At 38.0% G+C, this 21,339-nt stretch overlaps 5 protein-coding genes and 2 long non-coding RNA genes across 9 annotated transcripts; 5 read left to right on the top strand and 2 right to left on the bottom strand.

Annotated features, from left to right (window-relative positions):
• The first annotated feature begins 1,443 nt into the window (after positions 1 to 1,443).
• LOC124193369 lies at positions 1,444 to 19,368 on the top strand. Of its 2 annotated transcripts, XM_046587147.1 has the most exons (5): positions 1,444 to 1,516; positions 1,607 to 1,628; positions 3,109 to 3,214; positions 3,297 to 3,805; positions 19,349 to 19,368. In XM_046587147.1, exons 1-5 carry the CDS (start codon positions 1,459 to 1,461, stop codon positions 19,350 to 19,352), a joined length of 699 nt encoding a protein of 232 aa, XP_046443103.1. In that variant the 5' UTR covers positions 1,444 to 1,458; the 3' UTR covers positions 19,353 to 19,368. The 2 variants fall into 2 exon arrangements, with proteins under 2 accessions (XP_046443103.1, XP_046443101.1); XM_046587145.1 differs by lacking the exon at positions 19,349 to 19,368 and having other exon boundaries at positions 3,297 to 3,922.
• On the bottom strand, positions 3,516 to 6,004 carry LOC124193353 (zinc finger CCCH-type with G patch domain-containing protein-like). The gene is made up of 7 exons (XM_046587129.1): positions 5,777 to 6,004; positions 5,535 to 5,714; positions 5,193 to 5,458; positions 4,962 to 5,134; positions 4,636 to 4,902; positions 4,379 to 4,567; positions 3,516 to 4,311 (listed from the first exon to the last, which is right to left on the bottom strand). The coding sequence occupies exons 1-7, from the start codon at positions 5,975 to 5,977 to the stop codon at positions 4,016 to 4,018; spliced, it is 1,572 nt and encodes a 523-aa protein (XP_046443085.1). The 5' UTR covers positions 5,978 to 6,004; the 3' UTR covers positions 3,516 to 4,015.
• Positions 6,378 to 8,049, top strand: LOC124193391. The gene is made up of 4 exons (XR_006874228.1): positions 6,378 to 6,818; positions 6,905 to 7,176; positions 7,249 to 7,640; positions 7,700 to 8,049. It is a non-coding gene; the product is annotated as an uncharacterized LOC124193391 (long non-coding RNA).
• LOC124193384 lies at positions 9,609 to 10,725 on the top strand. Its single transcript, XM_046587154.1, has 2 exons — positions 9,609 to 9,991; positions 10,101 to 10,725. Exons 1-2 carry the CDS (start codon positions 9,800 to 9,802, stop codon positions 10,611 to 10,613), a joined length of 705 nt encoding a protein of 234 aa, XP_046443110.1. The 5' UTR covers positions 9,609 to 9,799; the 3' UTR covers positions 10,614 to 10,725.
• On the top strand, positions 11,401 to 13,090 carry LOC124193394. The gene is made up of 3 exons (XR_006874229.1): positions 11,401 to 11,510; positions 11,897 to 12,150; positions 12,570 to 13,090. It is a non-coding gene; the product is annotated as an uncharacterized LOC124193394 (long non-coding RNA).
• On the bottom strand, positions 15,410 to 20,430 carry LOC124193341. 2 transcript variants are annotated; one of them, XM_046587108.1, is made up of 16 exons: positions 20,308 to 20,430; positions 18,722 to 18,819; positions 18,445 to 18,643; positions 18,175 to 18,372; positions 17,997 to 18,110; positions 17,794 to 17,917; positions 17,625 to 17,719; positions 17,398 to 17,556; positions 17,193 to 17,329; positions 17,022 to 17,134; positions 16,852 to 16,957; positions 16,483 to 16,792; positions 16,250 to 16,418; positions 15,928 to 16,177; positions 15,679 to 15,856; positions 15,410 to 15,612 (listed from the first exon to the last, which is right to left on the bottom strand). In XM_046587108.1, exons 3-16 carry the CDS (start codon positions 18,515 to 18,517, stop codon positions 15,488 to 15,490), a joined length of 2,151 nt encoding a protein of 716 aa, XP_046443064.1. In that variant the 5' UTR covers positions 18,518 to 18,643; positions 18,722 to 18,819; positions 20,308 to 20,430; the 3' UTR covers positions 15,410 to 15,487. The 2 variants fall into 2 exon arrangements, with proteins under 2 accessions (XP_046443064.1, XP_046443072.1); XM_046587116.1 differs by having other exon boundaries at positions 17,997 to 18,107; positions 20,308 to 20,423.
• LOC124193361 lies at positions 19,538 to 21,045 on the top strand. The gene is made up of 4 exons (XM_046587138.1): positions 19,538 to 19,577; positions 19,663 to 20,263; positions 20,332 to 20,464; positions 20,536 to 21,045. The coding sequence occupies exons 1-4, from the start codon at positions 19,559 to 19,561 to the stop codon at positions 21,043 to 21,045; spliced, it is 1,263 nt and encodes a 420-aa protein (XP_046443094.1). The 5' UTR covers positions 19,538 to 19,558.
• Positions 21,046 to 21,339: the final 294 nt, after the last annotated feature.

Genomic DNA, 21,339 nt, shown 5'->3' with positions numbered 1-21,339 from the left:
GATATCGTTTTGTTACATCAGTAAATTTTTTTGTAATTATTTTGCATTCAATAAAAACTATTAATGAAATTCTTTTGGCATTTTGGTGACATATATCCTGCCGTTGATAAACAATCGTGAACAATGACATAGAAGCATAGTCAAGTTGTATCGAAGTTAAGCGTGATCGTCGGTCAATGGTGACCCTTCGAAATGACAGGCAGCAGAATCAATTCTAGGTGTCATAACATACTAGATAAACAAATTGACAGGCAAGTTCCTCTCATTTTTTAAAACAGTATATCAACTGATAATTCTCAAATATGAAATCATTCTAATTAACTGCTAAAATCAGCAACCAGTAGAAGAAAAGGGTCGTCTGCTCTTGTTTTGTTTAAAAAAAAACGAGAAACGAGATAAAGTGTGATGACACTCGAAATTCAGCTGAAGGTAAAATTCAATTTGACATGATTAAGTCTATTGCTAATGTATGTTTTAATTGTTTAAAGTCATTCGAAAGTCATTCGAAAGCAATCGTGTATTTGCGAAAACATCTTGGTAAACACAAAATTTCCTATTTGCTCTTTTTTGCTTATAGAAAAGTTACAACATTTTTGAATTGGAAAGTCATTTATTAATTAAGTTGTAAAACTAATTACACAAGTTGTTTGTCAACAAATCATTCCATTGTTCTTCCTGCAAGAAAATCACAAGTTTATGAGGAAAACAATGACGTTGAATTAGAAAACATGGTAAACCTAACATTTTCAAATGTTATTGCAAGTTTTTAGTTTTCTTTAATTTTTTCATGCTGCATTGTACAACCCTTTGAAATATTTATTTAACTTTAAATGCTCTGGTTTTCTTAGAGGGAACAACAAATGGAATGTTTGACGAAAAACATTAAACTATGTTTCACAATTTATTAATGAATAATTTTTTTTTTTAAATACAATAATGTTATAACTATAATCTCTAAAAGCAAAGTGCAAATAACAAATTTTATTACCAAGAAGGTCCTGCCGCCACACCGGCACCTCCTGTTTTAAAAATTAATGGTTATGTGTTTATCAGACTTTATTGCAGAGCGGAAGAAAACGAACGATGTGCTAGCTAGCCCTTTCGATTTCGTTATTTCGATTACAGCCGTTTGGTTTCCAGCTGAAAAAATATCCTGTAGTACTTTTTTGGCGTGAAACGGTTGTGTAGCTGACGAATCGAGAAATTGACATTGGCGAACCTTTTTTCTCACGAATCCCACCCATTTCACTCCTCAGCCACTTTGCTGATATGTCCAAAACAAATGCGGGTCCAGCAACAGTCCTTTTACAGCGGGAACACACCAAATGAATTTTGTCTTTAACAAAATTCGAGTTTTTTCCAGATTAAAGCTCAAAGTAAAATATTGCGGAACATGGGTGTGGTTGAATCAGCCAAGGGTAAAAGCGAAAACGGGATTCACCAGGTGTATCCTATCCCATGGATACACCGGGCGGGATGACTGCTCGCATAACCTCTCGTCAAACGAGATTTCAAGGTTATTTAGCATCCTTTAGTGAAAGGAATGGATTTGACCGTGAAATTTAAAAATAAAATAATATGCGGAAGTTTTTTCTCACAATTCAAGTAAAGGGTGTAGTCTTTTGCCCAACGGTGTTGTTTTTTAACCTTCTCTCTACTTCTGAGAATGTTTTCTTTCAATGTTGCTTCAACGTATTGTGTGATACGTATGTCAACGTTTGTTCTCCCCCCCTTTTCTTGAGTCGAGACTAGTGTCGTCTTGCTTGCTACTCACTCACTCTCTTTTGTCTCAACAAAGAATGCAGTTCATTCTTTCTTAGCACCAAAGTGTTTCAACTAAACTAAAAGGTATTGCACCATAGTTTCTAATCTCAACAGGTTATGGGCCCAGGGATTGACGTTTATTTACCACTGTCGTATTTATAATCTGTACAAGTTCCCAAGTTGAACGGAATACTCAATGACACCATTGAATGCCCAAGTTGGACGGAATACTCAATGCACCATTGAATGCCCAGTACAAATTCTGGATGACAACAAATGCCCCTACATTAATGTCGAGGGAAGATCAACAGAAGAAGCAATCATTCTTGCCTGGCATGATCTATAGATTTTAAAAGCCCAAGATTTTATTTTCAGTACTACTGAAACGAGTTGCCTAATCAATCTAGAATCTCTGTTAAAGTCATTCACTTCTAAAATAAAACAATTTTCTTCTATCTCAAAAAGGAGTTCGAAACACCCTTTTGGATTGTACATCCTCTTTTATTATGTGGACACTTTTAACTCAACAATATGAGCAGAGCGCATCAGAAAAACAAACATGTTTTAATTGATCGCTTTCTTCCGCTACGAGTACGAAGCAGGAAATGATAATGGCGCATGTTTCAAAAAACAGAAAGCTTAGTTCATCAATTGCGTGATATGGGTACAATGCTTGACGATGATCAACTAATCACACAAGTTCTTATGACTCTCCCCGTGTAATACGCAAGTTTTCGAGAGGCCTGGGCACTTTTACAATCTACTGAACAAACAAGAAAGAAAAATGATAGCCAAAATTTTTACGTTTAAGAGTAGGCCTAATCAGGACGTGAAATGGCTCTGTTTATTGCAGCACAAACGTCGACGTCCTCACAACTCACATTCGCAAGACTTAGCCTATGTTCTTTCTGTGGTTTAAATAATCATGTTTTTGCCAATTGTCACGAGCGTAAACGCGAACAAGGTGAATCTCACGAATCTCAGCATGTAACAAACGCAAACCAAGTTCAAAAACCAAGAAATCTAAAGTAAAAATTGGATTTAGTCTAAATCAAACATTAAATTATCGTTTCTCACGCTCCGTTCAGTTTAAGGGGTTGTGTTGTTTTTTAACCTTCTCTCTACTTCTGAGAATGTTTTCTTTCAATGTTGCTTCAACGTATTGTGTGATACGTATGTCAACGTTTGTTCTCCCCCCCTTTTCTTGAGTCGAGACTAGTGTCGTCTTGCTTGCTACTCACTCACTCTCTTTTGTCTCAACAAAGAATGCAGTTCATTCTTTCTTAGCACCAAAGTGTTTCAACTAAACTAAAAGGTATTGCACCATAGTTTCTAATCTCAACAAACGGCTAATTTTGAACGATATAAAAGAAGAACCCAATTCCAAATTCTTCACTTGTTCACTGCAACGTCTGTCCACTACAAGCATTATCCCAATATGAAATTCTTGGTAAGTTCTTTTGTCTCTATCCAATTCTTTTTAATATATTTTCATTCTCTACCATTAACAATCAATTCAATTTAATCAATAGATCATCAGCTTCTTCTTGGCTTGCGCCTCCGCCCAATGGGTTGCCCCATATTACAGCCAATGGTCCCCATACAATCCTCAGTTTACCAATGACTTGTTGTCGAAGAGCGTTGACTTGAACAAGGACGGCCAACCCGATGTCCCAGTCTACACCGCAGCCCCCGCTCTCTTGCCCAACTACTACCCCTACGCCGGTCTGAACTACCGCGCTGGATTCCCCTACACTTACGGCGCTCCTTTCACCTACCCCTTCGTCCAGGCTGCCGCTGCTCCCGCCGCTGAGGTCAAGTCCACCCGCAGCAAACGTCAAGTTGCCGTCCTTCCCCACAACCCAGCTGAATTCCTCAACGATTTCCGTTACAAAAGCGTTGACCTGAACCAGGACGGCCAGCCCGACAACGCCGTTTACACTGCCCCAGTTGCTCCCATCGCTCCTGCCCGATTCGTCACTCCTTACCCTGGATTTACTGGTTACTACCCTCAACCTTACCCATTCTTCAACGGATTCTATTAATTTAACTGCCCGCTAACCCACCATTGAAATGAACTGTTGTTATAATTGTTATTACCTTCTTGTTTGGAAACTCTTATTGTTTCTTACTTTCTGATTACAAAATTCATATCGCATTTTTATGGATCATTGTGATTAGTTGAAACGAAGTTTAGATTATTAGTTGTTACACGGTTATCTTTATTGGAAGTATTACGGAAAAGGTCAGTTTAGAAAACGGTCAATTTAGAAGAGCTCTTTCTTTGCTTTTGCTCGTTCACTATGTGACGATCAGAAGCTCGAAGTCGATCTAAATCTTTTTCTTTCTCGGCCAGTCTCGATCTGATTTGCGAAACGGATGCAAGGTCACCACGATCACTCTGACGTTGAAGAGATTGTTTCATTTTAATGATGTCACGCTCAGCTCTGCGAATTTCTTCTCCGATCTGGAGGCTTTGAACGTTCAGCTTTTCACGAGTTAGCTGCCCCAAGTCAGACACTTTTGTTCGTGAATGCGAAGCCCCGTCTGTCCAATCAAATAAACAATAAAGATTGCTAAGGGCTGCTAACGGATGAGTTATTGGTACTCTTACCTCCTTTGGAATCCTGTCCACTGGTTTTTGTAAGCTTGGAATTGATGAAATCGAAAACTGATCCACGTTCGGATGCGTTGGCTATTTGACGCAATCGATGCTGGGCTTTGGCTTTTTGGCGTTCAAGTTTCTTTTCCACCGAAAGCATATTCCCACTTCCGGCTTCTTCTCTCAATTCCATACAACGATCTTTTTAAAAACCAACAAAGAGACCAATTAAAATTTAAAAGAAAAAGATATCTACTGATGCCACTTACCCAGTGATCGACCCGGCGGGAAAACCATGGCTTCTACTGGATTGATTCTACCTTCTCCTTCCTTTCCCAATCCAGAACCATGGACATACCCCATTTTCTCCATTAGTCTAGATCCAATTCCTCTAGTATGTTTTTCCCAGAATCCAAACGAGCCAGTTTCTTTAGCAGCTCCTACGTTATGTTCTTCTAGGCATCTCGGAGTAAATTGAGAGTCGTCGTCGTCTTCATCCTCACTGGATTCAGAGGACGAATCTTCGTCGTCTTCATCTGATGAAATCGAAATAATTTTGAAATAATTCTATGGCCATAAATATTGTAACCTTTACCTAGAGGATAGACAGCATGCAAATTGAGTAACAGTACATCATTGCAATGTTGGAATTTGACGGAAAACTCTGTTCCTTTGATGATGTCTTCAACAATTCCTCTGTACCACAGTTCATCTTTATACTTTGCTAATACTGTGCAGCCCTCAGTGATTTTGCTATAGTCTGGATCACTGTTTTGAAGTGAGAAAAAATAATTACTTTTAGATTTAGATTTGATGAGATACACACCTGAAATCTTGCACTTCATCCAATCGGACAGTGTAGCCATGGGAATAATGACACTTTTCATCTGGATATTTACAATTTCCTTCTAAAAAATATGGACATGGCTGCATTTTTTTAGTAGTGGGGTGCATGAAAACAGCTTTCACATAAACTAAATCATCCTCGCCTAACTCAGAACCAATGATAATAGCACTGTGGTATCCAACTCCACCCCATTCATATTTAAACGGAGCTTTACATTTCATCCCCTCTAATGCTGAAAGTTCTTCCTAGAATATAAAAATAAAACCAAACATTTCAGCTGATTCATTGAAATTATGCCACTTATTGTCAACCAAAACTAACATCCAAGTATGATTCATTTTGGCTGTTTGCTGATGAGGTATCATTATCTTCCTGGACCGGTGCACTTGATAGACTTGTTTCAGTAAGCAATATGATTTCTTCTAAATCTTTTACAATTTGCTGCAAGTCCGGTTTTTGTTCTTCATTCGCGATCAACAATGCATCTTGTATTTGTTTCAACTTCGTTTGAATAAAAACAACTTAAAAATTGCGATTCTTTAGAAAATTAAAATCGTGTCTACCTGATTTTGGTATATTTCAAGTGAATCCTGTAGTGATTGCACGCTTTCTGACATATTAAAAGGATAACGGTCAACTTCAAAACTGTAGCGAGAAAGACATCGAGCTTTGTCGAGAATTGAAAAGGTTTTGATGTTTTGTTTATAAATACTACGGTAGTCTGCTAGCAGCGTTGCAAAGCAATGAAAATGTGACGAGAGCATAATCTGTTAATCTAAAGTTAGATTAGATTTTTGCTAATGAGTGATTTCGATTTTTTATGATTTTAGCTAAATTTTTGGCTATTTTGAACAAAAATTTGGCCGTAATTGGCCATATCTGGCAACGTCGAAGGCCAAATGAAAAAAATCGCGAGTGATCGGCTGGAGTCTGGAGTTCGAGCACCGTCAGCCCGACGGTGCAATAGACTCGACCAAACCTGCATCTTCGACATTGCCCAGCATAGTGTAGGTTTTGCCTGCACTGTTGGCTCTGTAAGTGAAAAGTAGTGCATTCTTGTCCATCAAGAAATCTTGTACAAAATTAATCTTGCAGAGTCTTTGAAAAGATGTTCCTGTTTCACTGATGAGTCATCAATTTTGTTGAATTTTAATTTCGGTAAAGTGTTCTTTCCAGAGTGGTGTCTAGTCTTGAATGACGCAGAAGTTTTTTGTGCTCTTACAATAATGTGATTTCCGTTGATCGATTAAGTGCTGTTTTTGATTTTCTCGTCTAATGGCTTTATTCTTACGTGAACTTTCAAATAGTTGATAGGAGATCCATCTGACGGTGCTCGAATGCAGTGCGTCCAGACTCCAGCCGTCCACTAGATTTCTTGATGGGCAAGAATGCACTGCTTTTCACTTACGGAGCCAACAGTGCAGGCAAAACCTACACTATGCTGCTGGGCAATGTCGAAGATGCAGGTTTAATTCCTCGTTCTTTGGATGTTGTATTCAACAGCCTGAAAGATAGACTACTTAAGAATCCTGCCCTAAAGCCACTCGTTCTTAATGAAGTCATGAAACTGAATCATAACCAAATTGAAGCAGAAGAGTTGGAGAGGTAGTATTTTCTCCTTTTGCAAAGTTTTTAAAAATAGTTTATTTGAAATAATTTGAAATTTTTAACCTACGTACTGTTATTTTCAGGGCAATTTTGATGAATGGATTTCATTTCAACTCTAAAACTAAGGACAGCATTTCCTCGGTTCCTTTTGGATCATTGGATGATTGGAATATTCAAGCTTGAGAAGAGACAGTTTGCCCTCTTCAACACCCTCAAGATTATTTTTCAGTTTGGGTATCGTACTGCAAAATTTATAATGAACAAGCCTTTGATCTACTGGATGGATGTGACAAAAAGAAGAAATGAGTAGCCTTGCGTATTACTGATGATTGCAAGAAGAAATTCTTTGGTAAAGGTAACGTGTGCTATTTAATATTGTGTGAATCAAAATTTTTTTAAATAATTTATTGTTTTCTAGGCCTTAAAGAGATTTGCGTCCCTTCTGCTGATGAAGCTGTCCGAGTTTTGCTTTTTGGAAAAGAGAACTTACACTTTGCTGCTACCAAGTTGAACTACAATTCCAGTCGATCTCATTGCATCTTTACGGTTAAGTTATTTCGAACAAACCATTGCGACGAGCCAAGTGAAGCTGCCATCCACATGATGTCCTTTGTCGATCTTGCTGGAATGGAACGAACAACAAAGACTCAAAGTAAAGGTGAACGGCTAAAAGTAGCCGGAAACAACAATACTTCACTCTTCATACTTGGTCGTAGCATCGACGCTATGAGAAGTAATCAACAAAACTCCAGTAATAAAACAACAATGATTCCGTATCGAGAGTCTAAATTGACGCGAATCCTGCAACACTTTTTTCTGGTGAGATATTAACTAAACTATCCCTCTTGCTGAGTTTTTTATCTCTACATCTTTTGTAGGTCAGGGTAGAGCCGCCATGTTTGTGAATGTCAGTCCCTCTGCAAATTTGTTTGACGAAACTCTTCGTGTTCTAGAATTTGGCGCCTTAGCTCAAGAAATAATCATTCAGCCGGATCGTGACGCTTCAGTTGCTGATATATCCAGTAGCCAATTCGCTCCACCTTTGCGTCCATCAAAGTTCCAACAGTACGTTCGCAAATCAATCAGTATTTTAAGTGCCAGGGCGTCAGTGCTAGAGACGTCGACGTTCCAGGCCATTGGCGAAGAAGATGGCCCTCATAAACGCATTCAAAAATTAGAAGAAGAAAATGCTCGGCTTAAAGCTGGCTGGAAAGAAAACGAACGGAAGGTACGATGCCACTCCGCGATAATCGCTCAGTGGCAAGTTTGTGTTTTCAGAAGTTTCTTTTTAATCCATAGTTTTCTACGTTTCTTTTTTACTTACTTTCGTGATGAATGTTGCAACGAATGGAGGGAAGTTGTCACTAAGATGGAAAAGTCGTGGAATCAGCGATATGAAGCCTCCTTGATCAGATTTCACATTTGAAAAAGGACATCGAAATTTCCAGTACTGGAAGGAAACACGACGAAGGTAGTCATTCTTACTTATTGGAAGAAAACGAAAGGATGCACAAAAACTATATGCAAGACACTAAGGTATATTTTCATTTGAAGTTTAAATTGTTGTTCAAATAAATGATTCTATTAATTTTGCAGGCTAAACTTACTAAAGAGAATGCCGAATTCCGGAAAATCATGGCGGAATACGAGTATACAATTGAAGAACTAACTTCAGATTGGTCAGCTGAAAACAATCAAATTTGAACGAGGTTTACTCGAGTAAGAGCTTAAAACTTTAGCCGCTACTCTCGCTCGGGTTCAACTGGGGAAGTCTCAAATGGAAAAAAAAGTAGACCAGATCCGGAATATTGAGTGTCAGGTTTCAGATGTAACTATTGTGTAACTCATTCCGGGAGGAAAACACTCTTTTTAATTATAATTTTTCTTTTAAGGAACGATACAGAAAGTTAATAATCCAATTGGAAGAAAGTCGCAGTCGAGAAGCAGCGTTAAAAGAAGAGCTCAAACGTTTGAAGGAAGATTTGAAATGTGAACTAGAAAAGAAGAATGTTATTATAGAAGAAATGAAACAGCAAAACGAGCGTGTGTTGATGGAGAAAAATGGAGACAAAAACTGCTTGGAAAATGGTAGGATATTCAATTTTGTTTGTGAGCTTGTCTTATATACAGCACGTTTACATATGCCGTTTAGATCTGAAGTCCATCATGAACAATCGTGTCAACATTAATGTGCCTGACATAGTAGAAGGTCCGGCCGATGATGAATTGGTAAGGCGTAAATGGGTTTGAGTCTTTTTATGTTTATCTGACACTAAAAGTTTCTTTTTATTTTAAGCATCAAGATGTTTTCCTGTTTCACTGATGAGTCATAAATTTTATTGAATTTTAATTTCGGCAAAGTGTTCTTTCCAGAGTGGTGTCTAGTCTTGAATGACGCAGAAGTTTTTGGTGCTCTTACAATAATGTGATTTCTGTTGATCGATTAAGTGCTGTTTTTGATTTTCTCGTCTAATGGCTTTATTCTTACGTAAACTTTCAAATAGTTGTTAGGAGATCCATGGTCGAGTCTATTGCACCGTCGGGCTGACGGTGCTCGAATGCTATGGTGCGCCGTTTGTAGCAGTGAAATACATATACTTTTTTAAGCACACCCCTCCTTCGTCTGCTACAGTCGTCTGGTGAATCGAGGAATTGACATTGGCGAACCTTCTTTCTCACGAATTCCACCCATTTCACTCCTCATCCACTTTGTTGATATGTCCAAAACAAATGCGGGTCCAGCAACAGTCCTTTTACAGCGGGAACGCACCAAATGAATTTTGTCTTTAATAAAATTCGAGTTTTTTCCAGATTAAAGCTCAAAGTAAAATATTGCGGAACATGGGTGTGGTTGAATCAGCCAAGGGTGGGATTCACCAGGTGTATCTTATCCCAGGGATACATCGTGCGGGATGACTGCTCGCATAACCTCTCGTCAAACGAGATTTCAAGGTTATTAGCATCCTTAAGTGAAAGGAATGAGTTTGACCGTGAAATTTGAAAATATAATAATATGCGGAAGTTTTTTTCTCACAATTCAAGTAAAGGATGTAGTCTTTTGCCCGACGGCTAACTTTGAACGATATAAAAGAAGACCCCAATTCCAATCTCTTCACTTGTTCACTGCAACGTCTGTCCACTACAAGCATTACCCCAACATGAAATTCTTGGTAAGTTCTTTTGTCTCTATTTAATTATTTTCAATATATTTTCATTCTCTACCATAAACCTGAATTCAATGTTTCTCTACCATAAACCTTTATTCAATTTAATCAACAGATCATAAGCTTCTTCTTGGCTTGCGCCTCCGCTCAATGGGTTGCCCCATATTACAGCCAATGGTCCCCATACAATCCTCAGTTTACCAATGACTTGTTGTCGAAGAGCGTTGACTTGAACAAGGACGGCCAACCCGATGTCCCAGTCTACACCGCAGCCCCCGCTCTCTTGCCCAACTACTACCCCTACGCCGGTCTGAACTACCGCGCTGGATTCCCCTACACTTACGGCGCTCCTTTCACCTACCCCTTCGTCCAGGCTACCGCTGCTCCCGCCGCTGAGGTCAAGTCCACCCGCAGCAAACGTCAAGTTGCCGTCCTTCCCCACAACCCAGCTGAATTCCTCAACGATTTCCGTTACAAAAGCGTTGACCTGAACCAGGACGGCCAGCCCGACAACGCCGTTTACACTGCCCCAGTTGCTCCCATCGCTCCTGCCCGATTCGTCACTCCTTACCCTGGATTCACTGGATACCTCCCTCAACCTTACCCATTCTTCAACGGATTCTATTAATTTAACTGCCCGCTAACCCACCATTGAAATGAACTGTTGTTATAATTGTTATTACCTTCTTGTTTTGAAACTCTAATTGTTTCTTACTTTCTGATTACAAAATTCATATCGCGCTTTTATGGGTCAATCACTGGTCATACTAAAAATTAATAGATACTGAATTGTGGTGAATTGGAAAGGAATCAACTCCTCAAACTTTTCATTTAAGGCACAATTCTTGGCTACCATGCAAGAGATGACCCCCGCTTGAGTTCTAATTTAGAACCAGTATTGATTCATTTGAAGTATTGTTGGTTGTCTCCATCTTTTTTTAACAATATTGTGTTCATTCATTAAATTGTGTTGTCATTTCAGGGTAAATCGTTTGAAGAATGGATGCGTCCGGTGTCACTGAATTTTAGCTGCGTGACGATAAAGAAAGTCTTAACTCCTAAATCCCAAACAACTTATCTTTTATCCTGTCTCTTGGTTTGTGATTCTTTTTTCTGTATAGAAAGTAAACATTTAAAAAAAAAAACAGTCTACCGAAACCGGAGCATCAATAAAGATGAGAAAGTGTGCTGAAGTGTTTTGTTAATCATAGAGATTCTATAGATTTGTCAGTCGATCTCAGGTCTGGAACGGGTTTTTCTTTATTCAAGATTCTAATTTAACACAATTTTATTAGTCGTTAAGCCCAGCAGGTTAGAATGGTGAACAGTGAACCTTTTATATTCACAGCACAGTCGAACTTTTGCCGCTTCGGCTGATTGGCTCTTAGCAGGGATGCCAGATGCGGACGTTTTTAATTGTAAAACTGAAAATGGCAATGTTGCGCCTTGTTCGTTACTTTCAAGATGGCTGCTGACAGTCTAAAGACACTGAGCGGAAAGGTCCAGACTCCAGTTACTCATTCAGGTGTGTTTTTTCCATGTTTTTTACTGATATACTTCGTGTGTTGAAACTGCTATCAATTTTTTCCAAAATGTCTCTTGCTCGTTTCGTCACATGTGGAACACTTTCAGAACAATTAAAGTAATTATAGTTGATCGCTACAGATTTAGTTAATGACTAGAGAGTAGACCCCTTTGCTTCTCTGTTGCAATTATGAGTTAAGACCATTATGGAAATGTGGATTACATTTGTTATTTTCAAGTTGGAAAACTTGACAACTACAAATTCCTTTGTAAGATTTATTAAAGTAATTCTGAGAGATTGTATAGTTTAACTTCATACTTCTGTCGTTTTGTTATGTCACATGAGATTCTGTTCCTTGATAGTAACTTGATTTTGTTTTTCAATAGCCAGGTGAAGTCTGCGCTTCTTTGTTGCAGTCTAATGTGCACATGGATTGGTTGCAGTCATCCAGTGAAAGGTGTGATTAAATTGAGCTGTTGCATGCAGTCTTTGGTGCTGATGTGTTGTCCTGAAGTGTGGGAGAGTTCCATGCTTCAAGTCTTCTGGGATCAGCCATATCTGAGTTGACGCTGGATCATGCTGCATTGAGGTTGCCGAAATGTGGACATCTAGTAGAACTGCAAGAAGACTCCTTGTAATGGTAATTTGATAAAAATTATAAGTTCTAACTTGGGAAGTGTCATGCTTGGACTACTATAATTGCTTACATTTGTTTAATTTTAACATTTGGGGATTTCATCATGTCAACAGCTCCATCTTTCCTATGATCATATGTAAATTGAGTTATGGATTGTTTAAGGGGAATTGGTTAATGAGATAAGCAGATACTGTAGAAGAATGTTTTTGTTTCGCTGCAGAGTGCAGAGCACTACAAATTTCAAATGAATTTGTATTGAAATCTTAAATGAGTAATCTAGTTTCATGTAAATTTTTGTTTAAACTATAGTTATCAGATAGTGTTGCCGTAGAATAATTGGGGTGAACTCCATTTGAAGTGATTTTTATTTTATTTGATACAAAATTTCCATTGATCAAACATTAATTTCATTTTGGTCATAGGTTTATGTTTACGTAGCAGTGATGTTGCTGTCCAATATGGCATGTTGTTGCAGCCTATAGACTGGTGAAAGATTTTTTTGCATCGAGTTGCATATGCTGTTGCTGTTCCTTGGTGCCGGACTGCTGCCTGGTGTTGTGCACAAAAGTTACATCCAGTTTTAATTGTTATTTGTGTCTATTCAAGTATTCAGTTAACCGTTATATGTTGAGAATGAAAAAAAAAGTAATACGGGGAATTTTACGTTGAACAAATAATAAACATGCCTTCGCGATTGGGAAATCAGCGAGGAGGAAATGGGGGGGGTATTTGATTTTCATTTACAAGAAGTCGTAGTTTGTTTTATTACGGTAGAAATAAAATCCTTTGTCTATCATATCCATATACCTACCTATATAACCACATCTATTCCTCATACCCCATAACCCCCACCAACATCCATTCCTTAAAATCCCATTTCCCCACAAATGTCAAATATCTGTAATATGTACATGTTTTTGATCAATAAATAAACCATCTTTATTATATGTAAAACTCTTTCTTATTCTTGAACTCTTACAAAATAAACAATTCATTAAACAGAGCGTCCGGTTCGAGACTTTTTTTTTTGTGCGAGGCTTTTAAGCAAGCAATCCGCCACCCAATTTGACAAAAAGTGATAGTTTGCTTTCACGGAAATTGCGTCAGACGGTTATAAAATTTCTAGTTCATCAATCTCATGTAAAAATTTGCATCTAGTCTACTGGTGCAAATTGCGATTCTTTAAGCTCGATTATTTAGGAGATGTGTTGAAAGCTATTGTGGGTAGCTAAAAAATTGAACTAATTCGCTTAACCGCTTTTTCATAATATTTTGAATATAGATCACAAGAAAATCTAAAAACAACAAAGTGATCTAAAACCAAAATATTCAGAAAAAGTGGATTACTTCAATTGTTTAGCTACCCACAATTGCTTTTAACACATCACCTAAATTAATCAAGCTTAAAGAATCGCAATTTGCACCAGTAGACTAGATGCAAATTTCTACATGAGATTGTTGAGCTAGAAATTTTTTAACCGTCTGACGCAATTTCCGTGAAAACAAACTATCACTTTTTGTCAAATTGGGTGGCGGATTGCTTGCTAAAACTCGCACATGCAGTGTCGGCGTAGATCCAGGGAGATTACCTGGAAATGGAAGAGGAGAGAAGAGTGCGAGGCAAGTTTTACTGGGGAGCGATTAGTCATACTAGGCTTCCGGGTTAGACTCATGACCCTCTAAAAGTTTTCGTCGGATCATGCGCCTTCCAAGTCCCCGTTCGACCAGAGCCCTCCCCTCCTCCTGGTTTCACAGCGGGTGAGTGACCACCGGCGGGCGTTGGTTAGTGGTTAGATAGGGAAACGGGGCCACAGAAAAGAAGGGAGCCCAGAAATGCACTTGTAATTTATAAACATTTAAATAATTTATCAATCTTGAATTTCAGCGCGTCCGACCACCCGTCATTTCCCGCCAATTGATAAAGTCTATCGAACAGCGGCGAGGGTAAACCTGAAAAGAGAATTAAGAGATTAATTACGAATGCAGTAAATTAATAAGATCAGGGGAACATACCGGGAACAAATCTGCATAGCTCTTGGAGGAATGAGATCCTTGAAGTATTTTCTCCTCACTTTCTCTTCAAAAGTTAACCTGAAATAAAATAAAATATTTTCATTAGATCACAATAACAATAACACATTACCATTTCCATCACTTATGAAGGACATCTACAACATTATTCACTATGTATTATAAAAATAACAGGAATTTCAAGTGAGTGGTGAAGCTAAAAACTTTAACAATAAAGACAGTAAATAAAAAATTTGTTTCATTTAAATATACTATCTGAGCTGCAGAAACTACTCTCTTGACAAGTGTCACAAATTTGAATTCAGCAGAGACTTAAACAGATGGGAAATAAATTGAAAGGAGTGTCAATTTTGAACAGCAAAATTTCCTTGAATAAACTAAAACCCTCCTATCCTAGTTATCAGTTTATCACAGTGTAAACATAAGTAACAGCTGGATTATTAGGAGTGAAGGGAAAATGGCAGCAGAAAACAAGGAAGCCCATTAATTTATTAAATCATATTACCGAATTATGATCTTGCACCAAGGGTTCTCTTCCATTCATGGCAAGATCAGAATCGTCAGATGTTGCCTTGTTGCTTGCTGGCCAATGAGCAATACTAAGAGAATACAAAGACTTTATCCATTACTACTTAATTCTCTATGCAAAAAATGTCACACAACTTACAATTTAGAGAATTTTAGGCTGTTCACTAGTTCAGAAGTAATATCTCCAGATTCTTGACCCTCCCAACATTGTTTCGTTTTCCATCTTGTCACACTAAAGTTTTCTTTTCTCTCCTTCCTTATTAAGAGTTTTGATTAAACTTTGTATCGTCTGGAGTTTTCTTTAATAGCTTCGCGTTAAATAAAGCCGAACGATGATGATTTCTGGAAAACTCACTTCCTTTCCTTCTGTTCAGAACAAAATGGGTGTAAACATTCGAATTCGTTGGGCGTAGCGAACGCCATCACCAAGGTGCGGTTGAAAATAAAAATAAAAAAGCCATCTAGCGACAAAGTCTTTTTGGAGCGAAAACAGTGAAAACGGAAATGACTTTGAGAAAGCAAATTAACATCAGAGATTTACATCTATGAATATCATGATCACATTATGATCTATCAACTAAAAGTTAATAAATCTGCATGATACATTTGTGAAATGTTTACTATAGCATTTTTTCTAACGAATGGTAATAAGAAGTTTACAAGTGGTGAGACTGGTGACTATGACTAAACAATGACAGTAGGATAGATTTTAAAGGGGTTATATTTTGATTGCATCAAAGTTAAGATAAAATACAAAAATATTTAGTCTAGGACTCTAGGTTCAAGGGTCAACGTGCGAATGATATTTGGTAGGAGAAAAACCATCACAGTGACACACAGCAACTCTGTTCCAATACAGTCGACCAGTGATGCCACTAATATCACCTCGATAAATTACTCCGGAATCTGAATCGTCATAAATAATCTCAAGTTTGATTTAGTTATTATTTCCTCCAAATGTACCCTGTTTACCTCGTTTCCAAAAGGTAATTCGATGAAGTTTTTCAAACAGATTCTCAGCTTGTGGATCTTGACGAAATCGAATTCGATTGAGAGCGTGGAGTCGGCAATATAGTTCGGCGTCTATAGCCGTGTCAGACATGCCTTCCATTAAAATCCATTGCTTGTTTAGCGAGACACTCTCTTGAATCTAAACAAGAACATTTAATTCAACTTATTCAAATAATATTAAAAAGTAATACGCTCAAGAAAAGGTTAAACCTTTTGAATGATCACAGTCAGCCGTGTTATTATAGACTGAGTATTAATGGCTTCTATCAATGAGCTTAAAACGGCTAATTTGATGGCGACATCCTCCTGGTTATTTGATGAGTCATTCTTGCCTTCATCACGAACAAGGTTACTGTTCATTGTTATAGTCTGTTGAACAGCTTTGAAAACTGTCTCAATCGCTGTTTTGACTTGGATTTCATTAATGGGTACTGGGGAGGTAACCTCACCAGAGAAAAATCTAATGAAAGAAAATGCAATGAATTGTGAATGAAATGAATCGGCCGAAACATAAATTATTTAACTAAATTACGACAGTGAATTTAAAATCTCGAGTGGCAAATCATCAAAGGTCGTGGGCAACTTCTTTTGCAACACCATAAGAAGAAATTGGCGAAGTTTATCGATAGAATGTTTCGACAGGGACGGACCTTCTAAAGTATCCGGACTCCACAGAAGCTGATTCAAAAAATTTTGCAACCCTGTTCATAGTAAACACTTCACTTTAGATTCATCAAAACTAAACACAATTATATTCTGACTTACCTGTATCCGGATTAGGTTTCCCTTCATAATCGGCATAAATAGTTTTGCGCATAAAGTGAGTAACGACTTTAGCGAAGCGCTCGTGCCAAGACTGATGCAACGGCGGATGAATTTTAGGACCTTGAGTTGATGCGCTTTGGGTAGTTGAAATGTCAAAAGGAAAAAACGGCCAGTAAGTAAATAGGCCGTTTAAGACGGAATCCATAAAATAGGCCGACACAGAATTGTATGATGTAGAAGCGACTAGCAGGCCACCCAATGCTTGACTTATTAAAAGAATTTGTTCCTGCTGTGACTTTTGTTGTTCGGACTATGAGGAATTAAAATTTTTCAACTCAGGTGTTTTAAGACTTCATTGCGGAAAGTTACCTGGTTCGACAGTATCAAACGACCATTTAATAATTCAATCAAACCGTACAGTTGACCAAAAAGAGTGGCATCAAAGTTCAGACGAAGTTCGACATGAGATGGACACCTAAAAATAATATCAATTTTATAACACAGAAAATATAAAACCTATATCGTCCTGCTGGACTTACTGGTTACGTTTGATTAGGCGGTTCCGTTCCAGTTGAATCATTCTAAATTTGTCAAGTACTTCAGGTACAATTACCTCGTTTCCTCGAAGTGGTAAATAGGTTTTGTCTTCTATCTACAATATACATTTGACATCACATCGATGTAATCAAATAATAAAACTTAATAAATACCTTATAAAGAAATGCATTCAGTGACATGGCACCGCTAAACTGTAATGAAGTGAACATCAAAGCTGAGCGACCCATTGAAAACTCGTCAGGAACCACGTCGCAGGATCCCAAATTTGCAAGCATCATCTCCGGTAAAGCTGTTTTAGGAAGTATTCAAGAAATTAATGACATATATGCTTGATCTTGCAAGGCTAGTGTACATTACCAGAACAATCAAGAAAAACCGGAATAACGGCAAAGTTGTTTTCAACATTCAAGTCTTCCAACTCTAAGCGAAAAACCATCCAAGCTTCACCGCATATGCTGGTCGATAAAAACTGCAAAACACTGGAGTTCAGAAGCAACTTCTGGCCGGGATTGATGGCTAAAGGAATTTTAATCAAAATGCGCAAATACTCTAATCAACCATATTTGAATTCTCGGGTCACTTACCCGACGAGCTATAATCCGATTCCACGTCAATTAGTTGGTCTCGATGCAAAATTTCATCTCCCAAACGATGTCGTACAGTCTTGTAACTCACAACGCTAAAAATTGTAATACAACCTCATGACATTTTCAATTTCATTCTTACTGCTACGACACTCAAGCAAGCGCAAACCCTTTAATAAGCAACGAGTGCTTTCTCGGCGTAATGTGAACCGTAACTTTAGGTAAACTTGGGCTGGTACGGCGTAAAAAGGATGTTTTGGATTCGTCCGCATTTGCCAAGTAAATTTTCAAATCTAAAAAATTAAGTCGTTCAACACGACCAAGAAATTCAGTTATCTTCCGAGAAAAAAATTATGAAATGAACACAAATACCTAATAACTGTTGAAGGATAGGAATGCCAATTATTAGCGTCATGTTATTACTGAATATTCCGCTGCTAAGCGGGAAAGAATTCAACTCGACGTACAGGGCCAGGTCTACGTCTGCTGAGTTGACACATAAAACAAATGAGGTGACGGAACGACGTCTAAAAGTTCATTTAAATGTTACCATTTTCACACGTAACTTGAAAAGGCCATGCTATTTTTGCCACCAGCGACTTGTTGTTAACGGATGAATGGTTCCACAATGCGGCTATCAGAAACATCTGCCCACAAGTTTCAGTTGGAAGAACCAAAGATGTATTCCGCAAATCAAACTGAATCTCAGTTGCATTAGCCTTGATTTGTTGATTGTTAGCACTGGCATCTAAACGAATGAAATAAACGAATTTTAATTGCAAGGAAGAGAACTGAAAGGGAAGGGATCATTTATGAATACTTGACGAGTTGTGAGCAAAAAGAATTCGTGTTCCAGGTGGGACTTTATCAACCTTTAGTGTGACCTCTTCCATGTGGCTGATTTTATCTGAAATCGTTGAAAGCAAAAACTTCAAGGTGTAGTTTATGTTGACTTCATCTACCGTGGAGGCCTTGGCATTTCGCTGAACCTGAACTTTGAGTACTACATCGCAGATGTCCTTAAAAAAACATTTTGTAACAGAAATGTCAAGTCACCCTAGTGAATTTAATTATGTTTTTAGTCTTTTATGTCTTACTGAAATGCGATCAGCTGTCGTAGGTACAGCGATATTCCATTTTGAAACGTCAGAACAAATCTCAGCGTCACGAAAATCCAATATAAGGTCATTCGTCGCTAAAAAGAAACAAAAACTTTGATATTATTAAGAATTCACCACTTTTTGGAATTCCCCTTCACCTTTGACGCTGACTTGCATTAATAATAGGAGATTCCTCAATAAGCGCAAATAGATTTCGTTCATTTTGAAATAAATAAATTCGTAAATATGAAAGGAGAATCAAGTGACAAGCTAACAAAATAAAAGGACAGTTGGATATTCCTCGGGAGAGAAGAGCAACTTTTTAGCGCACAAACCAATAGATAACTCGTTCAAGTCTGAAAGGGTTTACCTCCTTTACCTTCTTTCTGGTGGTACTCTGACTTTGACGAAATATTGATAATCGACCGTGCGAAAACTCCCATAGTAACTAACCAGTAGAAATTATAGAACAGCAAGAAGTTACAGCCTAATAGATCTTATTACTTGCTAACAACATACACAGTAACCCCACAACAAAGCGTTGCTATCAACACCTCCCCAACGCTATTGCGAAAGACAGCTAAACACACAAACACACTATACATTATAGAATAGCCTATAGGCTTAACTTCATAGTCCATCATGTCAATCGAAGGTCATATTTTTGCCTTTACAATAGGAGCCATCATAGATTGAAGGACAATACACAGACGCATAGTTACGATTTTCAGATGGTTCACATGACCCAGGTGCTAGAACTCGAACGTGATCGATGGTTGCTAAGGTGATGATAGAGCAAACATACATGGATACTCTACCCATATCGTTACTATCATGCATCGTAACAAGTCAAGTGAGAGCTCTGCTTACATTTTATTATTTTTATTAACATATAATTTACCGTCACACTATTCTTGTTAACGTAACGGATATTTCAGGTAGCACTTGGATGGTGCAGAAATTAATCGAGCGTGATCACATGAACCATCATTATCGTCGGCTTCATGGAGCTCAGTCGCACTTGCATCTGAGTAATTACCGGAATTCGACCGTTTCCAAAAATCGACTCTCAAAATCCACCAACGATGTACGTTTCGAAGATTCTTTGCGGGACGTCGAGAAACGAATGGCTAGTGATTTTTGTTTGAATGTCTCACCTCCCGCCTCGGAAAAGAAAAAGGAGATCTCCGATGAGACGCTCGACGTTATGACTCGACACTCGAAATACTTTACACAACCGAAACATTTTACACCACGACTTGTACGCAAAATCGTTAGACCTAACACTTCACCAACCACTCGCCCACTTTCTGCTGTACGCCCGATGAAATTGGAGGCCACCGAAAATGTCCCAGTTAAAATGGTAAGCAGTGCACGAAAAACTAAAAAGGTAATTATCCCGGAGAATTCACAACGCAACGTCTCCGACGACTCTGCTTTTGGAGATGAGCAATCCATAGAATCTTCTATAAGCTCATCTAGCAGTGAAAGTTCAGAGGAAATGGATGTTTTCAACATCAAAGAATGGCTAAGAGAACAGTAAGCTAACTCCAAAAGGAACAAGTATAAGAATAAAGTCTTACTTGCTGATTTTGTGTGATGCACAGGGAAGAAGAGAACTGCTACATGCAGCTAATGTGTGACATCACGGCAGACCTTCTTCAGAGGAGTCTCTGCACTAATGGAAACATGAAAGAGATCATAGCAATCTATATAAGAAAATCAAGAAAGAAATTTTCAGTAACGAGTTCATTTCTAGTCCTATTTTAGTTTTCTCGCATAAAATAATGTTATTATAAAATTATTTTTAGGTAGGCAAGGAGATTTTAATGAAAAGACTTTGTGAGGATTTAATGATACCTAATGATAACGGCTTCGACGGACAATTCTATGGATCCAAATGTACAGTGGGGTCTACTACCTATTCATATCAAACCCGTCGAGATAAACAAGAAGATATTAGGATATTTTACAACGAAATCAAAACTACGGACAACTTACCCGAAGTTGCAATTAATCAAAATGAGGTAGTACCTGACAAAAACCATCGTTACGAAAACGTGGCAGCAAAACGCCCGTCCATCCTTAAATCTCAGACATCGAAATTGGAAAGTCCGGAACTAGACTGGTTTGAAGATAAGCCAAGTGCTCCCCTAAAGAACGAAGAAAACGCGTTAAAAAATTTGGCAAATTCACAGCAAGCAGCACAAACGATAAATAATACTTGCCAGAAGCCAGACATTCCGGATCTTGATGGATACTTTTCGGATTTCACCAACGACACGGATAACGACATTGAAGAAGAATTTGATTTCGATTAAACGAATCAATTTTGAACAAACCTTTTTATATTCCGTAAAACTTAATAGTTCAATTGTACATTGTCGCAAGTATAACTTCACCCTTCATATTCCACAAAACCCGCACAATATCCCAACCAACAACTGCTATAAGCCGATGTAGATAGGTTGGTTTGAAACACATTTGATGCACACTATAACAACCTTTAAATGCATCATTTAAATTTACTTAAAAATACTATACATTCTGTTGATATAATAATAACCTTGCATATTTCCATGTTTCAACTTTGTGTCCTGTAATTCTTTACGGAG

This window comes from Daphnia pulex, chromosome 1 (assembly GCF_021134715.1).
Source record: "Daphnia pulex isolate KAP4 chromosome 1, ASM2113471v1".
NCBI lineage: Eukaryota > Metazoa > Arthropoda > Branchiopoda > Diplostraca > Daphniidae > Daphnia > Daphnia pulex.
This window is presented reverse-complemented; position numbering and strand designations above follow the sequence as displayed.